General features: G+C 45.7%; 1 protein-coding gene across 4 annotated transcripts in view; it reads left to right on the forward strand.

Annotated features, from left to right (window-relative positions):
• Positions 1-25881, forward strand: part of TCF20 (transcription factor 20) — a 109937-nt gene that overhangs the window by 41047 nt on the left and 43009 nt on the right. For all 4 annotated transcript variants that reach the window (XM_055328288.1, XM_055328289.1, XM_055328291.1 and 1 more), the window contains one exon: positions 13627-19311. In XM_055328288.1, coding sequence (XP_055184263.1) covers positions 13627-19311 — 5685 coding nt within the window. Of the gene's footprint in view, positions 1-13626; positions 19312-25881 lie in introns of those variants that run through there.

Consider the following 25881-nt stretch of genomic DNA (forward strand, 5'->3'; position numbering starts at 1 on the left):
ACATCCCTTACCCAGATGACTAAAATAGCTTCTTAACTAACTCCCTACTTCTGCCCTGGCCCCTCCCAAAGTCTGTTTTCCACAGAACAATCAGAGTGGCCACTCGAGAATTGAAACCAGAGCATGTCACTCTCTAGCTCAAAACTCTCTAAAGCCTTCTAATAAAATCCAAAATTCTTACATGACTTACAAGGTCCTTCGCCATTATTTTTCAAACCTGTAGTGTGCACATGCCTTGGGAGCTCATTACATGCAGATACTGATTGTCTAGACCCTTGGAGACCGAGCCTCTGCACCTCCAGCGAGCACACCAACGGCAGCGCTGCTGCTCTGTTGGCCCCATGGTAGCAAGGCTGTGTGCTTGGGGGCCCCTTTTTCTGGCTGCCTCTCCCTCTGCTCTCTCTCTCTGCACTTGGCTTTTGTCACAGGGTTATTCCCCTCCCCAGTTCCTTCCTGCCTCTGGCCTTGGGCTCACCTTTCTGCGGGTCTTTGCATGGTTTCTCCCTGAGCTTGCTTGGGTCTCTGCGCATACTTCCCATCCTTTCCCTTCCTTCCTTCTCTCTGTCCCCTCGGTCTTGCATGTTTCACTCTCAGCTTCTCCTAGTCCGTGGCTTGCATTCATCTTTTCATTGATTTGTTTCTCTGAATGCTGTTCTCATGGAGGTTTGGGATTTGGTGAGTCGTCTTTAGAGCTGTTCCCCAGAACATAGATTCGGTGCCTGGAATGTGATATTTGGTCAAATGTGTACCAAATGACGAATATTCTTATGTGTAAATGTTCCTCCTGTTAGACATGGACTCTTTGAGGACAGGGACCATCCTTATGGTTTGTTTTAATTTTTTTGTTTGTTTTTTCTTTTTTAGGTGTTTACCTTGAATTCTTACTCTGGTCCTCTCCCACTCTTCACTCTCAGAGTTTCAGTCTTCATTGTTAAATAACGCATGACTATAGTCTTTTTTTTTTTTTAATCCTTCCCTTAGTTAATGTTTTGGTATGTATCCTTTCCAGCTATTTTCTGCACTTATTTTTTTGAAATCTATGAGTAATAAAAGATGGAGCTTGCTTCTGGTATCAGGTGAATGAACTCTTGGCAGGATAATGCAACGAATTCTTCACCTTACCGAGGCCAACTCCGGGGCCATTTCTTTTCTCCAGTTGAAACTGAGGCTTAAAGAAGTGAGTAATTTGCTCAAGCTCTCACTAGCAGCAGGCTACAAACCCCAGTTAAGAATCTGGCCTGTCTCAGTTCAGTGTCTGTGTTGCCAGAAGAAGGCAGCTCCTGGAGAGTGGACATGTGAGCTGGTCTTCACAGAATAGTCTGGGTTAATCAGATAGTGAGCCTGGGCAGGGTACTAGCATTCCACACATGGGTGACAGCTTGGGCAAAGACCTAGAGGTCTGAAGTACACGTGGGGAAATGGAGGGAAGTCCACTGTCACTGTGGGTAGTGTGTGAAGGGAGGTCATGAGAGGTTAAGCTGGAAATTCAATTCTTTTGGTGTCAGAAACATGGAAGGATCTTGAAAGATTGTGAACTCTGTGGTACATTTTCAGACTGATTAGGTAGGGAACCAGAATTTTGTTTATTTGCAAAATATGTCAGACATATGGAAAAGCACCCAGATTAATGGTGGCTTTGTACCCATCATCCAGATTTAACATCCTCTTGAGTATCTCCCTCTCACCCTCCATTTAGACCCATCCTCCCAAACACCATGCCTCTTTTACTTAATTGTTTCTAAAAATTTTCAATATTCACACACAAAGACCTAGGTGCTAATTTGGAAAAATTCTATTGTTAATTCATCTAATATAGTAAAAGAAAAAAGAGCTTGGTCCTACAAAATCTTAAGTTACCCCCTCAGGCTGGTTTGATGTGTCTCCTTTAGGCTGAAAGCATATCCCAGCTTTCTGACACACTGAAGTATTATAGGTGTATACCTTATACTTTGCCTGCCCCTTGGAAAAATCAGCCATTTTCCCAAGAAGCCTTGGTTCCATTTAGTGAAGAATGACATTTAGAAACCCAAAACTGAATGTCAGCTTGGTTCCCTAGGATTAATAGTGTTTTCTTCTAAAAACAACCATGCCTCTGCGTGTGTGTGTGTGTGTGTGTGTGTGTGAGTGTGAGTGATATTTAGCTTTTTCATTCACCTGGAGTTTTTTATGAATATTGTGAGATGAGGTCTAACAATTATTTTTCTCCCAGAAAGGTAGCATGTTATCCCAATGTCTTTTATTTAATTATAATTTAGAAAATTATAATTTACGATACATGGTAGAGCTACCTGTCATATTCATTAGGGGCGTCCCAAGATCAGTTTAGATGACCACATCTGATCTCTGGGCAGGATGGCCAACAGTTCTTGGAAAAGGGGCTGGAGCAGGGTGAAGGGCTAGCTGGGGTTCCCTGCAGGTTTTTCCTAACTGTTGAGCCTGAAGGCTTTTAAAGATGTTATTGCACCCCCCCCCCGCCCCATCCCCATTTAAAAGTTGTATGAGTACATAATTTCTAAATCTTCCCAGAGAAAAGGATCACAGAAAGCAATTAGTGTTGCTATTTACAGGAAAAAAGTGTTTCATTTTATAAAAGCAACAAAATTAAAAAGATACCAGTGGGCTAATCCAAAGGAGAAGTGGGCAAAAAAAAATCACCATTTGGCAACCGTAAAAGAAGTGGCTTGATTCACATGGGAGTCATCGAGGGTGAATGTTTGACAAAGAACAAAATACTGGCATAATGTCAGGATTTCTCCCATAATACACTTATGAGTTACAAAGAGTAAGGTAGCGGCTTTACAGTGGGGAAACCTGGCAGAGATGGGCTTTGACTAGGTGACTCTGGTTGGCTCTCCTTGTGTCTCTCCTGCTGTGATGCACTAGTATTGGTATTGCTGCTGAGAATGTGAGAGCTAGGTCTAGACATACAGGTTGAGGGCCATCTTACAGAATGGAAGGGCTGTGCTCTGTCAGGGACATGGGAGTAAGGAAAACACTGAAGAACCATTCCAGGTCAACAGGATACAGTAAGACATGACAATTTGTCTCTGGATGAGGTCCTAGACTACAAAGAAAAAAGAAATATTGTTTGGACAGTTTACCAGATTTCAATGGAGTCTGTAGATTAGATTGGTGGTGGTAAATTCCTAATAGTGGAGAGTTGTGTGCTGGTTACATAGGAGGGTATCTTTGTTTTTGAAAATATGCGTACAGGAATATTTAGGGTTGATAGGGCTTCATTTCTTCAGTCTGCTCTCAGATCAAGAAAAAGCTGTTGGGGTGTGTATATAGGTAATGAATATGTGTAGGTAATAGAGCAAATGATGTAAAACATCATTTGGGGAATCTTGTTGAAGGGAATGTGTGAGCACGGTACTATTCTTGTACTTTTCTATACATTTGAAATTATTTCAAAATTGTTTTTTAATATACTATTGAGATTTTGACTGGAACTCTTAGCTTTATAAACTAATCTGGAGGGATCCCTGGGTGGCGCAGCGGTTTAGCGCCTGCCTTTGGCCCAGGGTGCGATCCTGGAGACCGGGGATCGAATCCCATGTCGGGCATCCCGGTGCATGGAGCCTGGTTCTCCCTCTGCCTGTGTCTCTGCCTCTCTCTCTCTCTCTCTCTCTCTCTCTCTCTCTCTCTCTCTCTCTGACTATCATAAATAAATAAAAATTAAAAAAAAAACTAATCTGGAGACTTGACCTCTTATAAAAATGGATCTTTTTGTCTAGATACATTGTGTGTTCTGGTTTATTTCATTTTGTTTCCGGCTGTCCTTTTGGGTTCTTCCTAAAGCTTGTAATTTTCATCATGCAGCTTTTGCCCACTTCTCCTTTGGATTAGCCCACTGGTATCTTTTTAATTTTGTTGCTTTTATAAAATGAAACACTTTTTTCCTGTAAATAGCAACACTAATTGCTTTCTGTGATCCTTTTCTCTGGGAAGATTTAGAAATTATGTACTCATACAACTTTTAAATGGGGATGGGGCGGGGGGGGGGGATGCAATAACAGCTTTAAAAGCCTTCAGGCTCAACAGTTAGGAAAAACCTGCAGGGAACCCCAGCTAGCCCTTCACCCTGCTCCAGCCCCTTTTCCAAGAACTGTTGGCCATCCTGCCCAGAGATCAGATGTGGTCATCTAAATTGATCTTGGGACGCCCCTTATGAATATGACAGGTAGCTATCAAGTGGGGATGGACTCAGCCTCTTTTGGCCTAGCCAGGAGCAAATTTATGCCATTTCTGTGCAGTTACAGAAGCATACAGTTGATAGGATGCTACAACCTCGTGGCTGTTAGAGATTATGTCTAAAAATAGACCTGCCCACTGTGGAGTGGAATTCAGCTGTTTTTAGGCCTGATTCTGAAAAATAGCTCAGAGCTGGTTATTTTTGCATGTACACTTGCTTGGGCACCACAGCGTCTGAGGTGCATGCTTGGTATCGGCGCCAGGTTTCCTGGAGCAGAGATTCAGCCTGGCGAGCGCCTGTCTTTCCGACCCGCTCTGGACTTGTGGGGTCTCTTGTGCCTGCCTTTCTACCCCATGGGCAGGGAAGTGCTTTGCTGTCAGTCAGAGCAAATAGAGCAGAGATATTTTTGAAATAGTGTGAGGGGTGAATTTTTAAAATTAAGTTAATTAAATTTTAAAATGATTATTTTCTACACAGACATTAATCTAAATAGAAATGAAAAGGAAGAAAATGCAAACCACAGTTCTGCCACCCTGAATAGTCAGTCACAAGGTTTTAATTTTCATACTATTCACTTTGGCCATGGACCAAATGAACGTCTTCTTTCTAGAGCATTGTAACCATAGAGCAGGTACGCATTTACAGGCATACTTTGTTTTATTGCGCTTCATTTTATTGCACTTTGCACATACTGTGTTGTTTCCTACACCCCACAAATTGAAGGTGTGGCTACCCTACATCAAGCAAGTTTAATCAGTGCCATTTTTCCAGCAGTGTTTGCTTCAGGATAAGTCTGTCACATTTTGGTAATTCCTGCAATATTTCATATGTTTTCATTTTTATTATCACATTTGTTATGGTGATCTGTGATAAAGATTATGACTTGCTGAAAGTTCAGAGGATGGTTAGCATCTTTTAACAATTAAGTATTATTTAATTAAGGTATGTACATTGTTTTTTTAAGATTTATTTATTTAGTAGGGAGAATGGGGGTATGGGCAAAGGGAGTAGGAGGAGAAGAGAAACAGACTCTGTGCTGAGTGTGGAGCCTGATGCAGTGCTCAGTCTCCTGACTGGAGATTATGACCTGAGCTGAAACCAAGAGTCGGATGCTTAACCGACTGAGCTACCCAGGCACCTCGGTACGTTATTTTTTTAGACATAATGCTATTGCACACTTCAGACTACTGTATACTATAAACGTAACTTATACATGTACTGGGAAAAACATTCACTTGACTTGCTTTTCTGGAACCCAAACCACAATATCTCCACGGTATGCCTGTGTACGCTACTCTTTTTCATTGGACTATGTACATAACCAGCATTTCCCATGGTGCTAGCATCTTCACAGTTATTTTTAATTAGTAGGTACTATTTTGTTAAGTGGATTTACCATACTTTGCTTAGTAATTTTCAAATGATAGAGAATTAGGTTCTTCCCAGAATTTAGGTTGCCCAAAGGAGTGTGGCTGTTGGTGGGCCATCTCAGCCAGCCTTAGTGACTGCAGGGTGGTAGCCCAGAGAGCAGAGTTTTCCTTTCACTTTCCCCCTGCCTATTTTCTTCTTACAGATATCACTGGAGTTAATACATTGGTACGTTGATTTTTGTTTGACTGTTTTGAAATCTCCCTAGGATAAAAATCTAGTTAATATTAGAATTGTTAGTCAAAAATACCGATATTCTTATTACCAAATTGCTTTTTAAAAAAGTTATAGTAACGGATACTGCTTTTGTTATTGTTTGTACCAGCCTCATCCTAACCTCACCAGATGGGATATCATCTCTTAATTTATTTTTTATTTTTTTGAAAAATTGATAGCTGTAAATTTGTGCCTCTTGTTTTTGCCAGCATTAATTTTGATCATGGTTGAAGGTGAATATTTTTTAAAGTTTATATGACTAATATAACACATGTCTGTACCCCCAGAGAGCAAAATTTTTAGATCTGTAGCACTCTGGTGAGTTTCTTTTCCTCTGGATGACTGATTTGGAAATTCTGAGTTGGTTCCTTAAGCTCCTAGAATTCTGGGCTGCTCAGCCAGGGAGCCAGTCAACAAGTACTGTCAACACCTCATCTTATTCTAAAGGCCTACTTGTACCAAAATCTATCAGTCACTAAGAAAAATCTAGACTCTGCACCTCTGCAAACACAACTTAGAATTTGAAATATCAAGTTACTGGGTAAATCTTTGAGCCCAGTTGATGAACTTAGGAAGAGCCCGTGTTCGTACATACCTCAAGCAAATAACATGGGTGTATCCAGATATAAACAGTGAACTCAATTCTAGCAAATTTGAAGGTTTCTTTTTAAAATGCTTCCCAATTTATGAGTGTCTTGCTGCTGGTCAAGGCAGGCTTCTGCCAGGAGTACAAATGGGGGTTGGGGGTGGGCATTCCATATCTCACCTCTATTTTCTATGAATGTTTTGCTTGTTATGTTCCCTGAGCCTCAGTTTACAGAAAGGAGCAATAATGATGAGATTGAACTACATCAATGTTTATGTAAAGTGCCTGGCACAGCGCAGGGCCTGTATTAGACACACAGTAAATAGGAGAGGGCTGTTGGCATCATAAGCCTGACACAGGTGTTTGTCAGGATTTTTAAAAACCTGGATTTGGGTGCTCCTTGCTGAATTTGTGGTGCAGTGGAAGAACATGAGCTTTAGAATTGAGTTATAGAAGATCAGTTCCAGTTTATCCTGGAAGAGCGACTTTTGGCAAATTATACAATTCATGTTTTTTGTTTCCTCATCTATGAGTTGAAATACCCGTAAAGCCATACAGCGCATGACACGTAGAATAAATGGGAGCTATTATTGCATCGGTAGCACATACCTTAGGTCGTGGTTAAGGGCAGATACACTTGACTCAGTTTGTTTTCACTAAGCAAGGGAAAGCCAGAAAATTCTCTGTTTTTAAGGAAGAGTTGTAGAGAAGATCACGTTTCTGGAGCTCTTACAGTTCTGAGAGCTGTTGGACTGACAAAGTGAGAAGGAATGTTTGGACCCAGGGATGCTTCAGAGAAGGCTTTGTGATGAGAACAGGCGGTGGCCTGGAGGGGACCGAACAGGTCTATTTGAGCATACCGGGTGGGTACAATGCCAGAGGGCTTCTGGGCATGTGGGGAGGGGAACACTGTCATGACTTCATTGAAGAAAAGCTGTTCCAGGTGACTGGTGCAGGGAGAAAGAAACTTGCGGAGCTGTTGTTTTCCCCAAGAAAGATGGAAGCGGCAGTGAGGGAGGCTAGAGAGGTAACAGGCAAATGCAGGAAGTGGAGAAGGAGCAGGATAGGTGACATCTTGAAGAGAAAGGGTTACAGGAGGCAATGAGTTTGGGATTATTCTAAAGCTTCTTGCTTAGGATGGCTGAGAGCTGATTTTGGTTTTCCTGGAGGATGGGAAGTTGGGTCAGTTGAGGAAAGAACATTTTTGTTGCTGAAAATGAGTTGGTGACGGCCTAAGAATAAATATATTTTGTCATCTTTATAGAAATGATTCTAGCCACAAGTGACGCTGCCCAGAGTCTTTACATGCAGAAGTGACTGTTCTGTGCACCCCCCGCCCCCACTTCTATCTAAGGAGGGCTGGAGGCCTTGTCTTCTGGCCCTGCATAGCATGAGAACCATCACCACGTGGTTGATAAGTACTAGAGCCCAGCACCTGCTTGCCACTGTTTTCCATGTCCCGTTCAGTTTTTTTTGTTTTTTAAGATTTTATTTATTTATTCATGAGAGATAGAGAGAGGCAGAGACACAGGCAGAGGGAGAAGCAGGCTCCATGTAGGGAGCCTGACGTGGGACTCGATCCCGGGTCTCCAGGATCACACCCTGGGCTGAAGACGGCAACAAACCGTTGAGCCACCCAGGCTGCCCCCCGTTCAGTTTTGAACCCTGGACATTTCATACTTGTAGCCTGGCTGTGCGTTTTTTCTGACATTTCTAGGTATTTTGTTTTTTTAGTCCCTCTGGTATGCCATATTGCATGAAATAGAAGTCTCTCGCTCCCCAAGTGATAATAATTCTACGCTGAAATCCTAGGAATAAGAGAAGAGCTGTATTAGGGTCCTGTAGGAAACAGATGGCACACTCAGACTGGGTAATTTGAGGAGGATTTAATTGTATCATTCAGGAGAAGGGAAGCGTTCCATTTCAGGTATGAAGAGTTTTGATAGAGGAATTCAGGGTTTGTCCAGCTGACTGAAGAACAGGGGTTGAGAAGGTCAGAGAAGCTGTGCCTGACCGTCTCTGGCTGCGGTACCACAGTGATGAGCTCACAGGGAAGCCACCAAGCATCTGCGTCTGCTGCTTGAGCTACCTTTCAGGATATCAGTCTCTCCTTTTTCTTCTGTCTTCAAAATCTCTCTTGTGCTTCTCCTTGCATCCATGCTGGAAAGGAGGTTGCAGAAAGAAGCTTCCAGCTTCTTCGATCTGCAAAAGAGGACTTAGAAGTCGGGGCTTCATGACGTCAGGTTGACCACAGAACAGAATTGGGAGTGTTTACAAAGGGTGAGCACGGGTGGGGGCTGCCAGTGAGAAAGTAGCGTCTCCTGGACCAGCAAGAGCTATTACTCTCTCAGGCCTGAGGAGGAAGCAGTTGCTGAGGCCTGGGGAAAGTGGCTGTTTAGGTTGTCCACAGGGAGCGTGGCCACTGGCAGACCATCTCAACCAGCCCCAGTGATTGCAGGGTTGGAACTCAGCACATCCCACCTCCCCCGTCTCTCCCCGCCTCTTCCCAGCCAGGCAGGGCCAGAAGCCAGGAGCCCTGAGCCTCTTGGGGTCCGTACTGTGCCCCCTTGCAGGATGTAGAGCAGGGCGGAGATGGGGAAGAAAGGAGGCTGGAGGGCAAACAGAATAATCCACCAGGCAGAGGCCATGACTAGATGTGTAGGGAGTGTTTTTATCTTGAGAAGTGAAGAGTTTTTTTTCCAAGGCAAGAGAAGGAGCAGAAAAACACTGGTTAAACCTGGAGTGAAAGAGGAAGCAGGTGCTTGAAAAGATATTCAAGGAACCTGTATTGACAGTTTGGAGAACTTTGTGGAGAAGAGTGGATTGGAAAGTGAGATGGCGTTGGGCATGTGAAGGGAAGGGGGACGAAGGAAGCTGCTGCTGTTTATTATAAGACGGCAAGGTCGTGGCCTGTGATGGGGTGGAGGGCGGGCCCCAGGCAGAAGCTGTGATTGCCATGAGGTGGGTGTGTGGACTTCTAGGCTGTGACCATATAGACAGTTAAGTTCAGGACCTCGCTCGTGCAACTCCACAGCTCCCTGAAACCATTCAGAAAGCTAGGAGAACAGGAGAAAATCAAAAAAGGGAAGTCAGGGAAAGGGAGAGTTGGGGAGGGAGGTGCTCCGGCAGACCTGTTTTCAGAGTGCATATACAAATTCCTCATGGGTGACTGACTTCTTTTGGAGTCTCAAATTTTCTTTTTTCTTTTTCTTTTTTTTTTTATTTTTTTATTTATGATAGTCACACAGAGAGAGAGAGAGAGAGAGGCAGAGACACAGGCAGAGGGAGAAGCAGGCTCCATGCACTGGGAGCCCGATGTGGGATTCGATCCCGGGTCTCCAGGATCGCGCCCTGGGCCAAAGGCAGGCGCCAAACCGCTGCGCCACCCAGGGATCCCCTCAAATTTTCTTTATCCAAGTCTGTATTCATTCAAACAAGGAAAATCAGGCATTTGTCATTATTAATCACGATGCTTCAAAACTAATTAGATTTGCTTTTTTAAAATGATAGGATAGTTTTGGAATGATCTCTATTAGTAGCTTATTTTATAATGCTAATACTAAAATTACAAATACTGTGGGCTGACATTTTCAATTACTAGTATACTTGGTTTGCCTGTTGCTTTACTTGGAACTCCTAAAACAGATGAACTTCTATTCACTTTCTCATGACCAGATCCTTCATGTTTGTGAAGAATATTTAGCATGACTGGTATCCTGCAGGAGGAGGTATTTGTCTGGAAATTTTTTCTTTTTTCGTCTGGTCCATAATCCAGAACTATAACAATAGGGAGGAGGACATCCTGACAGGACAGGGAATCTCTAGAGAAGGGCTGAGTATGGACCCTCTGAGGAATCGAACCCAGGTCTCTTCCCCTGTGGAGATAGGGTTTTCTCAGGAACCAGGCAGCATGCAGCACAACTGGCTGGTGCTAAACTGGTCTTCAGTTCTTAGGAGCTCCTGCTGAGGAAAAATTTGCAAGTGACAAAATTGTTTATATACACAGGTTTTCAGAAGCCTGATTTTGTTTACAGAATGATTAATTAAACAACATGTAAAATACTTACTTGGGGAGAGGTCATCTCTTGAGAAAGCTTTTCATTAAACTTCCAGATATAGTCTTTCTGTCCACTGTCACCCATCTCAGGCATCTTCTAGAAGGCCACTGGCACCAAGAGCCAGGATAGAGGCACACCACAAATAGGAGAGATTACTTGTGTGGGCACAATGTTTTCGGCGGTTCTGGAAATACTGGGGGAGGTCCTTGTGAGGGGAGGCAGAGAAAGGACACACTGAAAAGTGTTGGTGGCCACCTACTTTCAAGGCTGACCTCTGACAGGACAGGTGGCAGCTGTCACTGACTGCATCCTGGATCCTCTGGGAGTGTGGTATGAGGTACATGGCCTGAGGGGGCCTGCTGCTCAGGAGCCCTGTGAGTTCTGTGCTTTGGTGTCCTTGTCTGTAAAACCAGGATATCCGTGCTGTGAGGGCTAGTGACAGTGTGTGCGGAGGGCTGGTCCTGTCCCAGGCACTACAGTAAGCCATTGTCTGTTGCCCGGTGGAGTCACTGGAACACAGAAAAGAGCAGTCTGTTGGCAGAGGCATTTTGAAGATGATGAGAAGCAGTTTCCTTTAGATTCTGAGATTATTTGTACTTGAATGTTTAAAGATGACTTTGGGTCATGTGATTATATAATCAAACTTAGTATCAAAGTAGTAGACTCTTGTCTAGCTATTTTAGACTGAAGATATTTCAGGAAGAAGTGGGGCGGCTTTCTGAGTTTGGAGTTACTGACCATCTTCAACCATGACCCACGTTTACTCTCCAAAGCCTCCTTGCGGCTCTCGTGTGGACTCAAGTTGGGTTTTTTTCCCCTGGAACTGGGCCTGGAGGATTTTACAGGCAGGGTGTTCAGCATCCTCCAGCTCTGCTTTTAGATCGATCATGTTCTATTTTCTCTTCCTGCAACTCTCTCATCTCCCTGCCACACCACCACCTCTGAGTAGGTACGTTCTAGCCTAGTTCTCTAAAGCCTAGTTCTTATACCATTTACTGGTTCACAGAATGCCTGCCTTGTGCTCTGGACCATTTAGTGACAGGATTACAGCAAGGTGCAAAGTCTCTTCCCTTTGGGAAGTTTACATTCTAGTTGGGGGAGAGACAGTACACAAATAACTTATCAGTGTCTGTTGGGAAAACGTGCTGGGGAGGGAGATGGGGAAAGCCCAGCCTCAGGTGTGGAGTTAGCTATTTTTAATAGGATGTTGAGGCCAAGAAGACCTTACCAGTTAGTTGACATTTGCCCAGAGACTGGAAAGAAGTAAGAGGCGCACACCATGTTGCTATGGGCTAGAGCAAAATTCCTCTGTAAAAATGCTTTTGGTGGTCACAGGAGCACCAGGATACAGGAGCACAGGATACAGCAGGCTAGAACAGAGGGTAGTGGGGAAGAGGTCAGAGAGGTGTAATGGGGTGGAGACAGGAACCCCTAAAAGCACCTTCACTTGAATGAGATGGGGAGCTCTCATTGGGCTTGGAGATAAGGAATCCAGCTTACCTTTTTTTTTTTTTAAAGATTCTATTTATTCATAAGAGACACAGAGTCAGAGACATATGCAGAAGCAGGCTTCATGCAGGAAGCCTGATATGGGGCTCGATCCTGGGATCAAACCCTAAGCCAAAAGCAGATGTTTAACTGCTGAGCCACCCAGATGTCCCTTCAATTTACCTTTTAAAAGGATCACTGACTTTCTCCCTCTAGCAACTTTATTGTCCACTAGCTCCCTGAGCAGGAACTAAGAATAACTTAGTAAGCCATTGTGGGAAAATTGTCCTAACTTCCCCTACCACATAGGTGCTTCACAGCTTTTTTTGAGAGGAAGAGGGAAGGAGAGAATCTTAAGCAGGCTACATGCCCAGCTTGGAGCCCGACATGGGGCTTGATCTCACAACACTCAGGTGATGACTTGAGCCAAAACCAAGAGTCAGACACTTAACCAAACCACACAGGCACCTCTCGCAGCTTCCTTTTTACATAATTGATTTTAAAGACTTTTTGGAGCAACTTGGTCTTGTCTTACTCAGCTGACTCTGAGAAGGAGACAGGCCCAGACAAAAGGCAAAATAAAATGATCTCTTGATTATCTAAGAAGAGTAATACATTACATACTAATTACATTAGAAAAGGTAATACAACATGTTGACCCAATCAGATGACTTTGGGAAGAGTCTAGGTCCTAGCTTGATGAATTTTTATTTTCCTCCATATCGTCTACTGTCCTCCAAAGTGACTGTTTAATTCCCTCTTTCACAGTAATGGCCAGTAATAACTCTGAATACTAGGTTGGCACATTAAAAAAAAAAATGTGGACGTTAGAGGTGCTGGAACTTCTTGTAGATCTCCAGAAAGAATCTGGAAGAAGGGTCACTGCTACTTTGGCTTATGCTCCCTAGGCCTTTGTCCCTGGAAGTTAAGGATAGATGGTAGAAGGGAGGAGTGCCTTGCACACCATTACATGTCAAGAAAGAGGTTAAGCCCTAGGTCTGTGTGGTTGACTGCAGCTCTCAGGAATCCATACAGTGATGAGATTTGAGTGTCCTGGGGTCGCCAGTCATCACAGGTAGTTCGGTAATTACAGGCAACTTGGAGTAGTGTACATTTGGACATAAGAGACTGATTTTTGTTCTCTGGCAAGTTCTGTTTCTCAAAGTTGGGGAGGGCAGGACAGCCTTGGAGGGACTGCATTATTGTTATTTTGAGACCTCAGTCCAGTGATCAGGCTATAATACAGGGAAGCAAGTAGATGACAGTGTTTTTTCTCACCCTCCCCAGCATAGCTGGAAGACTTACTTAAAAATTGCTTTTTTTTTTTATTAATACTAATAGCACATATTTTTACCCAGGTGAATGTTGGGGGTTCACTTATTTAATAATGAGGGGTTTTTTTCTGTATTAAATTTGTATTTACCCAGAATGTTTTCTTTTCATACTCCTCATAGATGTCTGCTGTACTCTTGAGGCCATTTCTCTGCTTACTGGCATTTTCAGAAATGGATAGGTTAAGAAATAAAAGATGAAATTCAAACCAATCCCCTTCATCTGGACATATGAATTATTGTATCCCCTCCATCACCCAGACCTGATTTTCTTTGTACGGAGATGGATGTCTGATATTTTTCTGTCTCCTCTTCCATTTCCAGGAGGGCTGTTGGCCTGCTGCCGTGCTGCTGAACAGTATGCAGTCCTTCCGGGAGCAAAGCAGTTACCACGGAGACCAGCAGAGCTACCCACAGGAGGTACACGGCTCATCCCGGATAGAAGAGTTCAGCCCGCGTCAGGCCCAGATGTTCCAGAATTTTGGGGGCGCGAGTGGTGGCAGCGGCGGCAGCGGCGGCAGCAGCGGTGGTGGGCGACGAGGAACGGCAGCTGCAGCAGCAATGGCTAGTGAAACCTCGGGCCATCAGGGCTACCAGAGTTTCAGGAAAGAGGCCGGAGACTTTTATTACATGGCAGGCAGCAAAGACCCTGTGACGACAGGAACCCCGCAGCCACCTCAGCGAAGGCCTTCGGGGCCCGTGCAGAGCTATGGCCCCCCCCAGGGGAGCAGCTTTGGCAATCAGTATGGGAGCGAGGGGCATGTGGGCCAGTTTCAAGCACAGCACTCTGCCCTTGGTGGTGTGTCTCATTATCAGCAGGATTACTCGGGGCCTTTCTCTCCAGGGAGTGCTCAGTACCAACAGCAGGCTTCCAGCCAGCAGCAGCAGCAGGTACAGCAGTTGAGACAGCAGCTTTACCAGTCCCACCAGCCTCTGCCACAAGCCACTGGCCAGCCAGCAACTGGGTCGTCCCATCTGCAGCCGATGCAGCGGCCCTCAACTCTGCCGTCCTCTGCCGCCGGTTACCAGCTGAGAGTGGGTCAGTTCGGCCAGCACTACCAGTCTTCTGCTGCCTCCTCCTCCTCCTCCTTCCCTTCACCGCAGCGCTTCAGCCAGTCTGGCCAGAGCTATGATGGCAGTTACAGTGTGAATGCTGGATCCCAGTATGAGGGACACAGTGTGGGTTCTAATGCACAGGCTTACGGAACACAATCAAATTACAGCTATCAGCCTCAGTCTATGAAAAATTTCGAGCAGGCGAAGATTCCACAAGGGACACAGCAGGGGCAGCAGCCGCCCCAGCAGCAGGCACAGCAGCCGCAGCAGCACCCCCCGCAGCATGTGATGCAATATACCAACGCTGCCACCAAGCTGCCCCTGCAGGCCCAGGTGGGGCAGTACAGCCAGCCTGAGGTTCCTGTGAGGTCCCCCATGCAGTTCCACCAGAACTTCAGCCCCATCTCGAACCCTTCCCCGGCGGCCTCTGTGGTTCAGTCTCCAAGCTGTAGCTCCACCCCATCTCCTCTTATGCAGAGTGGAGAGAATCTCCAGTGTGGGCAAGGCAGTGTGCCCATGGGTTCCAGAAACAGAATTTTACAGTTAATGCCCCAGCTCAGCCCGACCCCCTCAATGATGCCCAGTCCAAATTCTCATGCTGCGGGCTTCAAAGGGTTTGGACTAGAGGGAGTGCCAGAAAAGCGACTGACAGATCCTGGGCTGAGTAGTTTGAGTGCCCTGAGCACTCAAGTGGCCAATCTTCCCAATACTGTTCAGCACATGCTACTTTCTGATGCCCTGACGCCTCAGAAGAAGACCTCCAAGAGGCCCTCCTCATCTTCTAAGAAAGCAGACAGCTGCACAAACTCCGAAGGCTCCTCCCAGCCTGAAGAACAACTGAAGTCCCCTATGGCTGAGTCACTGGACGGGGGCTGCTCCAGCAGCTCTGAAGATCCAGGCGAGCGTGTGAGGCAGCTGAGTGGCCAGAGCACCAGTTCTGACACCACCTACAAGGGCGGAGCCTCCGAGAAAGCTGGCTCCTCTCCTGCACAGGGCACTCAGAATGAAGCCCCCAGACTCAATGCCAGTCCTGCGGCCAGAGAAGAGGCGGCCTCGCCTGGTGCTAAGGACACACCACTTTCATCTGAGGGCAACCCAAAAGTCAATGAAAAAACAGTTGGGGTGATTGTCTCCCGGGAAGCTATGACAGGTCGAGTAGAAAAGCCTGGTGGGCAAGATAAAGGCTCCCAAGAGGATGATCCTGCATCCACCCAGAGGCCACCCAGCACTGGCGGGACAAAGGAAACCAGTCACCCACCAGTCCCACAGCCAGAGCCCCCGGGGGGAGGGAGCAAAGGAAACAAGACTGTAGATAATAACTCCAACCACAATGGAGAGGGAAACGGCCAGGGCGGGCACTCGGCAGTGGGCCCTGGTTTTATAGGCAGGAGTGAGCCTAGCAAATCCCCGGGCAGCCTGCGCTATAGTTACAAAGATAGCTTTGGGTCAGCTGTGCCAAGGAACGTCAGTAGCTTTCCTCAGTATCCTACAGGACAAGATAAGGGGGATTTCACTGGCCACGGGGAGCGAAAGGGGAGAAATGAGAAGTTCCCCAGCCTCCTGCAGGAAGTGCTTCAAGGTTACCACCACCACCCTGACAGGAGATATTCTAGGAGTACTCAGGAGCATCAGGGCATGGCCGGTGGCCTGGAAGGAGCCACGAGGCCTAATGTCTTAGTCAGTCAAACCAATGAGTTAGCTAGCAGGGGCCTTTTGAACAAAAGTATTGGGTCCCTGTTAGAAAACCCACACTGGGGCCCCTGGGAAAGGAAGTCAAGCAGCACAGCTCCCGAAATGAAACAGATCAATCTGGCCGACTATCCGATTCCCAGAAAATTTGAAATAGAGCCTCAGTCATCAGCCCATGAGCCTGGGGGTTCCCTTTCTGAAAGGAGATCCGTGATCTGTGATATTTCTCCACTGAGACAGATCGTCAGGGACCCAGGGGCTCACTCGCTGGGACACATGGGTACTGACACCAGACTTGGGAGGAGTGAGCGGCTCAATCCAAGTTTAAGTCAGTCGGTCATTCTTCCAGGTGGGTTGGTATCCATGGAAACAAAGCTGAAATCCCAGAGCGGGCAGATAAAAGAGGAAGACTTTGAACAATCCAAATCTCAAGCCAGTTTCAACAACAAGAAATCCGGAGACCACTGCCATCCTGCTAGCATCAAGCATGAGTCTTACCGAGGCAATGCCAGCCCAGGAGCTGCCCATGATTCCATCTCAGACTATGGCCCACAAGACAGCAGACCCACACCAATGCGGCGGGTCCCTGGCAGAGTCGGTGGTCGAGAGGGCATGAGGGGGCGTTCCCCTTCACAGTATCATGACTTCTCAGAAAAACTGAAGATGTCTCCTGGGAGGAGCAGAGGCCCAGGGGGAGACCCTCATCACATGAACCCACACATGACCTTTTCAGAGAGGGCCAACCGGAGTTCTTTACACGCTCCCTTCTCTCCCAACTCAGAGAGCTTAGCCTCTGCTTACCACACAAATACTCGGGCTCATGCTTACGGGGACCCCAATGCAGGTTTGAATTCTCAGCTCCATTATAAGAGACAGATGTACCAGCAGCAACAAGAGGAGTATAAAGACTGGAGCAGCAGTTCTGCTCAGGGAGTGATTGCCGCAGCACAGCACAGGCAGGAGGGCCCACGGAAGAGCCCAAGGCAGCAGCAGTTTCTTGACAGAGTACGGAGCCCTCTGAAAAATGACAAAGATGGTATGATGTATGGCCCACCGATGGGGACTTACCATGATCCCAGCAGTCAGGAAGGGGGGCGCTGCCTCATGTCTAGTGATGGTCTGTCTAACAAAAGCATCGAATTGAAGCATGGCTCCCAGAAGTTACAACAAGAATCGTGTTGGGATCTTTCCCGGCAAACTTCTCCAGCCAAAAGCAGCGGTCCTCCGGGAATGTCCAATCAGAAGAGGTACGGGCCGCCCCATGAGGCTGACGGACACGGGCTCACTGACACGGCACAGTCATCCAAACCCAGTAATGTTATGCTCAGGCTTCCAGGCCAAGAGGATCATTCTTCTCAAAATCCCTTAATCATGCGGAGGCGGGTGCGTTCCTTTATCTCTCCCATTCCCAGCAAGAGGCAGTCACAAGATGTGAAGAACAGCAACACTGAAGATAAAGGGCGCCTCCTTCACCCACCGAAAGAAGGCGCTGATAGAGCGTTCAATTCCTACGCACATCTTTCTCACAGTCAGGATGTCAAGTCTGTCCCTAAGAGGGAATCTTCCAAGGACCTTCCAAGTCCAGACAGTAGAAACTGCCCTGCTGTTACCCTCACAAGTCCTGCTAAGACCAAAATACTGCCCCCCAGGAAAGGCCGAGGGTTGAAACTGGAAGCTATAGTTCAGAAGATCACATCCCCAAACATCAGGAGGAGTGCATCCTCGAACAGTGCGGAGGCTGGGGGAGACACGGTTACTCTGGATGACATACTGTCTTTGAAGAGTGGCCCTCCTGAAGGTGGGAGCATTGCTGTCCAGGATGCCGAAATGGAGAAGAGAAAAGGTGAGCTGGTATCAGACCTAGTCTGTCCGACAAGCCAGGAGTTAAACATAGAAAAGCCCCTGCCGAGGTCTTCAGAGGAGTGGCGTGGCAGTGGGGACGACAAGGTGAAGACCGAGACACACCCAGACACAGTCACTGCTGGAAAGGAACCCCCTGGCTCCATGACATCCACGACCTCACAGAAGCCTGGGAGTAACCAGGGGAGACCAGATGGTTCCCTTGGTGGGACTGCACCTTTAATCTTTTCTGACTCAAAGAATGTACCTCCAGCAGGCGTGTCGGCCCCTGAGGCAAACCCCAAGGCTGAAGAGAAAGAGAACGATACAGTGACGATTTCCCCCAAACAAGAGGGTTTCCCCCCTAAGGGGTACTTCCCATCAGGAAAGAAGAAGGGGAGACCGATTGGTAGTGTGAATAAGCAAAAGAAACAGCAGCCACCGCCTCCACCCCCTCAGCCCCCTCAGATACCAGAAGCTTCTGCAGATGGAGAGCCAAAGCCAAAAAAGCAGAGGCAAAGGCGGGAGAGAAGGAAGCCTGGGGCACAGCCAAGGAAGCGGAAAACCAAACAAGCAGTTCCCATCGTGGAACCCCAAGAACCTGAGATCAAACTAAAGTATGCCACCCAGCCACTGGATAAAACCGATGCCAAGAACAAGTCTTTTTTCCCTTATATCCATGTAGTAAATAAGTGTGAACTTGGAGCCGTTTGTACAATCATCAATGCTGAAGAGGAAGAACAGACCAAATTGGTGAGGGGTCGGAAAGGTCAGAGGTCTCTGACCCCACCACCCAGCAGCACTGAAAGCAAGGCACTCCCAGCTTCGTCCTTCATGCTGCAGGGCCCTGTTGTGACAGAGTCTTCTGTCATGGGGCACCTAGTTTGCTGTCTGTGTGGCAAGTGGGCCAGTTACCGGAACATGGGTGACCTCTTTGGACCCTTTTATCCGCAAGATTATGCCGCCACTCTCCCCAAGAACCCGCCTCCCAAGCGGGCCACTGAGATGCAGAGCAAAGTAAAGGTACGGCACAAAAGCGCTTCGAACGGCTCCAAGACGGACACTGAGGAGGAGGAGGAGCAGCAGCAGCAGAAGGAGCAGAGGAGCCTGGCCGCCCACCCCAGGTTTAAGCGGCGACACCGCTCAGAGGACTGCAGCGGAGGCCCTCGGTCCCTGTCCCGGGGGCTCCCTTGTAAGAAAGCCACCGCCGAGGGCAGCAGCGACAAGACTGCCTTGGACTCCAAGCCCTCTGCGCCCACCACCTCGGAAGGGGGCCCTGAGCTGGAGTTACAAATCCCTGAACTACCTCTTGACAGCAATGAATTTTGGGTCCACGAGGGTTGTATTCTCTGGGCCAATGGAATCTACCTGGTCTGCGGCAGGCTCTATGGCCTGCAGGAGGCGCTGGAAATAGCCAGAGAGATGGTGAGTATGGCGTCCCTCTGGGGCTCGCTCTGCCTGGCTTGTCCCCTTCCCTCCTTCTCTCCTTGGTCCGGGGTCCAGCCTGACCGTTTATTCTGTATCACACGATGATTCCCCCAGATGAAAGCCCCTAGGCCCACACACCAGTAGACGGAAAATGAAGTAATTTGGAAGATTTGTGTAACTTATTTTTATTGGTAAGACGTGTTTCTAGGTTATAGAGTCATGTCCGTGCAGCACCTCGTACCAAGGCGGGCTCCCCCTGCTCTACCCCCCTGGAACCTGCCCCAGGCCCGGCTGCTTCCCTCTGTTTCTCCACCATAAGCTGTTACTGCTATTTGTGTTCTTTATCGATGCTTTTCCCTCATTTTTCAACATCTGACTCTGTAACATAAAGTATACTATATGGTTCTATTTCCTCTCTTCTAAGACTGTTCATTTCTCTAGATTATTATCTCATGTTGTTACCGCTTTTACCGGACCACCTCTCTAATCCAGACTTGACAACAGGAAGTTCCTTCTTTAGGGCGGCCTTATAGCTGTTATCCTGGGGTGTTCATCATTATTGTCACTCCCTTCTTTCCCCCAGTGAATGCCGTTTCCTGAACCCCATGTCTTCACCCTTCTTAGCCTGCACCTCCACTTAACAGAGTGTATCGTCCCTGAGGAGCTTTCCTGACCAGCATGTGTGGGAGTTAAATACTTGGAGATCTGGCCTTGTATGAGAATATGTCTCTGTCCCCTTCTTGTGTTTACTTGAGGGTCGGTTGGGTATAGAATTCTAGATTTGAAATAATTTTCTCTCATTGTCCTGGAGTCCTGGCTCCTAACTTGGCCTTGAGCTTCTAGTGCTGCCACTAAGGGGACTGGGTGTCTAGGAATGGTCCTCAGCATGTGCTGCCTTGATCCTCTGGAGGCTTCCCCTGGGGTGGGTGTGGGGCGGGGGGTTTGAGGGGGAGGTGTCAACTCACTGTGCTGCCCCCACTGGGAGATCTTGCCATCTGTAAACTCCTGTCTCCCACTTGGGGAAGTTTATTGTGTGTTATGTCTTGGAGAATTTCCTTCCCTCTGTTTTTTCTGTTCTTTCTGGAATCCTGTGAATTAGGTGCCTCCTAGATTAATCCTCTGGCGCCTCCTAGATTAATCCTCTGGCTTTACCTTTTCTCTCCTGGATTCTCTTTCTCTGCCTTTTTGTTGTCATTTCTCTGCACCCTCTTCAGCTCTACTATCTAACTTTTTGTTTATCTTCATTTCTGATATATAAGAAAACATCTTTGTTCTCTGAACATCCTTGTTGTAGGGACCGCCAACTGCTTGAATTGGATTGGGTTAAGAATCCACCTCCTCATATAATTTTGAGCTAATGACCTGGTTTCTGGCCCCACATTTTGAGCTGACTGTGCCTTCCCCAGCTCTGTGCCACACAGTGGCTGATGTTCTTGTGGCCCCTCCACTGCACTCATTCCTCTGTCTGCCTTACAGACTGCTGGGTGCACCCTCTTTTGATTTCCAGCATCCTAAAATAGGGACATCTGGTGTGTGTGTGTGTGTGTGTGTGTGTGTGTGTGTGTGTGTGTGTGTGTGTTTCCTTTCCCGTTGTCTGTGTCCTCATATAAGTTTATCTTTCTATCTTTGTGGGAAGGGAAAAGATGTGGAAAAATGTATGTTCAGTCTGATATTTAATCACACAGTTTTTGTATTTATATTTAAAATTAATTTATCATACTTAAATATACTGATGATTTTCAATCATAGTAAAGAAGGATTGAAACAACTGGGATCATAGTATTCTTGGATACTTTATACTGTTCTTTACTTGCCCCTTACACTTCCCCCAGAAGCACTGTGTATTATTACATTGTCCCCAGAATTTATAACTGATAAAAAGGAAGTCAAAACTATAAACTCTAGTAAGAAATGTAATTCATATGAAGCTTATATATTTTTTAGATTAGAACATTCTAATTCAGTCACACAAGGAGCTTGGCTTTCCCTCTGAGAGCCTCCCCCACCACGTGAGTTTTGTTCTCCCTCCTTCCCTATCCACCATGTTCACTCCTGATCCCCAGGTTTGAAGTAGATTGGCTTCTTAGACATGGTGACATTTTACAATGTGAAAGTCTTAAAGGGACATAAGATTTAAGACCCTAAAGTACAAAATTCTTTAGTCAATTCTGAGTATTCTGTATAACCTGTCAGTCGTCGTCTTGCTCCAGTTGGTGGCCTGCCTGCCATATTTGGTGGTTTGTTTTGTTTTGTTTATTTGTTATTTTAGGTCTGTGTCCCTGCCCATCTGCCAGTGTTTTCTTTATTTCAACATAGAATATTTTTAATATCTCTCAGAGTAACTTCTATGTGTAAACTGTTGAACATTCTGTAGCAGTAATTGGTAACCAGTAATCAGCAAGCTAACTCCTACTCAGCAGATCTCTAAATCCTGTGTCTCAATCCAGGTCTAGTTTATAGAAAGTAGAAGACACCCGAGAATGATGTGACCTCTCTAATCCACGAATTCCTCCATCCTGGAAGGGTTGGTGACCGGCAGGCCTGCCTTTTAAATTCCTAACAGGAATCTGTGTCTTCAGAAAGTGACAGTTCAGCTTACTACTTGTCAGCCTTAATCTCAAAGTAAAATCTGGCATGTTATAATTGCAACAGATATACAGAATATAATAACTCATTCTCGCTCATCACTAACCACCACCACTCCCCTGCCCCGCCACCGTAGACTGGATGGTTAAGGTAACATGAAGCACTTTAGGTAGAGATCATCAAAAGTGGTTTTGTTTTTTAAAATATTAATTTCATCCTCAACTATTTCAGGAGTACTTCAAATTAATCACATATTCTAAGGGGTAAAAAGTTAGAATGCTTCATTTAAAGGTAAAAGGCATAAAAGCAGGTATTTTGGTTCCTATGCTACTTCTATATAGTAGAGGCTCTAAATAAGATTTTTGGGTTCTTTGGTGGCTCCACCAAAGCAGCAAATTCCACCATCTCCTTCTTTTTTTTTTTAATATTTTATTTATTTATTCATGAGAGACATAGAGAAGAGAGAGAGGCAGACACACAGGCAGAAGGAGAAGCAGGCTCCATGCAGGAAGCCCAATGTAGGACTCGATCCACGGACTCCAGGATCATGCCCTGGGCCAAAGGCAGGCACTAAATAGCTGAGCCACCCAGGCATCCCATACAATCTCCTTTAATAACAGGTTTCAGAACCCAAACAGTTGACCAGTCTTTTTTTTAATTGAGATACAATTGACATATAACAAATATAAATTTCTTGACAAATCTTCAATCTCATACTGTAGCTGTACGATTATTCCCTTTAATTGTACTGACACGATGCCAGTGCCCTTTAAAAATACTAAACTTTCTCTTCCTTCGCTTCCATTCTGTTTATGTAACATCCCTGTTTTAGAATAGAGTGCTAGCTTTGTATATTGAATTTAATTTCTCAGTACACTTGTACATCTGTTTTATTCTCACAAGCCACCCAGTGAGATGGGAAGGGAGACAGTACCATCCCATTACCCTCAGAGTAAAGGATGACTTGGCTTTAGTGACGCATGCTCAGGTGGTATAGCCCAGGGATGTGTTGATTTTAAAAATGGTTAAAAACATTTATGCAGCTTTGGCTTTTTGAGCTCACTAATGTTCCACTATGACTACAAGATCTTTTTCTGGGGATCCCTGGGTGGTGCAGCGGTTTGGCGCCTGCCTTTGGCCCAGGGCGCGATCCTGGAGACCCGGGATCGAATCCCACATCGGGCTTCCGGTGCATGGAGCCTGCTTCTCCCTCTGCCTGTGTCTCTGCTTCTCTCTCTCTCTCTCTCTCTCCCTCTCTCTCTCTCTATCATAAGTAAATAAAAATTAAAAAAAAAAAAAGATCTTTTTCTGTTTCATTTGCCCGGTTTTTATTCTCCTTTCCTGATGTACTTGGGAACAAATTAAAATTACACTAACTTGCCTTCTCTTATTTAATTTGATAGATGCTGTTTCAATTTGTCAAGGCCACTTTGAGTCTAGTTTTATCTTAGGTTTTAGCAGATGCATTCAATTTCAGCCCGCTTAACAAGCATGCTCCCAATCCTATCATGTTGAGATAAGGCCACATATATTTCATTAGAGATCCATTTTGGCCCATGTGTTTTATCAGGTGTTTTGACAAGTATGATATTATAACAAAATAATATGAAGTCCTCGAGAGACAGCGGCTCCCTTCCTGTAAGTGTCATACTGTGAAAACTGCGGAAAACTAGAACATTCCTATTCAAGCAGATGGTTTTCACTCTCCTTCCTTTTCTTAGTGTGGGATTTAATGCATTTATTTCTGAATAGTCCTCTTTGGTTTTGCCCGACTTTGACCTCTGCTTATTTATCTTGGTCTGACTGTTTATATGAACCTATTCCTCTGATCTGATGTAGGTGGTGTGTTAGAGGCACTTGCTGTATGAAAGTCATGTCTGATACGTTTAGGAATGTGATGGCCTTCAGGTTCAGGGTTGTGGTGGCAGACAGGGATCTCTAGTGTACACTGCTCTCAGGAGAGCTGGCCTGTTTTGTTCCCTTCCCTTCCCTCTACCACCACCTGGGCTGACCGCTCCCCTTCCAGATTCTTAACAGCCTCCTTGGGAATTTGTATATGTTAACTGGATTTGGGTCAGTTCTCTTTTGATCAGTATATTAAAGATTATGTTTAAAGCTTTTTTTTTTTCAAGTTTTATTTATTTGATCTCTGTGCCCAACGTGGGGCTCAAAACCATGACCCCGAGATCAAGAGCCACATGCTATTCTGACTGAGCCAGCCAGGTGCCCTAAAGTTTATTTTTATTTTCTATTAGGTTCCACACCCAGTGTGGAGCACAGCATGGAGCTTGAACTCACGACCCTGAGATCAAGACCCGAGCTGAGAACAGGAATTGATTTCTTTTTTTTTTTTTTAAGATTTTATTTATTTATTTTTTAAAGATTTTATTTATTTATTAATGAGCCACAGAGAGAGAGGCAGAGACACAGGCAGAGGGAGAAGCAGGCTCCATGCAGGGAGCCCAATATGGGACTCAATCCCCTGTCTCTAGGATCACGTGCTGGGCTGAAGGCGGCGCTAAACCACTGAGCCACCCGGGCCGCCCCCAAGAGTTGATTTCTTAACCAACTGAGCCACCTAGGTGCCCCTAAAGCTTATTATTATTATTGTTGTTAAGATTTTATTTGTTTGAAAGAGAGACCGCAGAAGGAGAGTTGAGAAGGAAAAGCAGACTCCCCTGGAGAGCCTGATGTGGGGCTCAGTCCCAGGACCCCAAGATCATGACCTGAGCTGAAGGCAGATGGTTAACTGACTTAGCCACCCAGGTGCCCCTAAAAGCTTATTTTTAATACAGGTTTAAATAGATCTGTCCCCCATCTCTAATTTACTTTAAACTTGACAAAAAAAAAAAAACCTGATTTGATAAGTGTAAAAGAATTAATATATCAATGACATTATGAAAATTTAACTGCATGTTGAAACATCAAAAACAGATCAGTTAGCCTCTCTGGTTATGTGTGAGATAAAGGCATTATCCTATATGTTCCCTGAATTTCCATCTGTACTCCCGAGGTTAGTAGTAGGCTGCCACCCACCCAGGGACACTGCTACCAGCCCAGGTCTTGCTGAAGCCTTCGCATGTAAACTCCTGGTCTCTATTTGACTCACCATATACACGTGCCCCACAGTGAATGATCCTTCCCTGTACCCCTCCTCATCCTTCTCCTCCTCCCCTGGCTTCTTTACGCTCTCTCTTTCCTCTTCTGCCCCCTCTGGAGACTGTCATTTGATCTTTGTTGCTGCAGCTCACACTTCTGTCCCAGCCTGACCGTATTAACACATTCAGGTACCAGTGTTCATTCATTCCTCTATTCCTGTAATTTTCAGCAAGTAGCACAAAGTTGTATGATTATCTTATTACCTGTTTTTCTTAACACTACCTTTGTGCTCTCTCATATCACTGCATGATGTTCTTGAGACTAAACCTCCAGAGAAAAGGTTAATTTTCTCTTAGGATTTGGTTTTTCTAAATGCTAAGGAATAGCATAAAATTTGCAATTTAGAATTTTATTTCTTCTTTTATGCTACAGAGTAAATTGTGACAAATTGAAAGAGTTTTCCTACAGTCTGTTTTTTCATTTCTTTTAGGGATAGAAGGCTCATGAGAGAAGCTTTACTCCTGATATTAAAATAAAATTTACAGGGGCACCTGGGTGACTCAGTCAAGTCTGACTCTTGATTTCAGCTCAGGTCATGATCTCTGGGTCTGAGGTCTCATGAGTTCATGCTGGGCTGGGCATGGAGCCTGCTTAAGATTCTCTCTTTCTGGGGTACCTGGGTGGCTCAATCAGTTAAGTGTCCGCCTTTGGCTCAGGTCATGATCTCGGAATCATGAGATCGAGCCCCACATCAGGCTCCCTGCTCAATGAGGAGTCTGCTTCTCCCTCTCCCTCTGACCCTCCCCCTGTTTGTACTCTCTCTTGCTCATTCTCTCTTCTCAAATAAATAAAATCTTAAAAAAAAAAAAATTGTCTTAAAAA

The sequence above is a fragment of the Nyctereutes procyonoides genome, unplaced genomic scaffold (assembly GCF_905146905.1).
Source record: "Nyctereutes procyonoides isolate TBG_1078 unplaced genomic scaffold, NYPRO_anot_genome, whole genome shotgun sequence".
Classification (NCBI taxonomy): domain Eukaryota; kingdom Metazoa; phylum Chordata; class Mammalia; order Carnivora; family Canidae; genus Nyctereutes; species Nyctereutes procyonoides.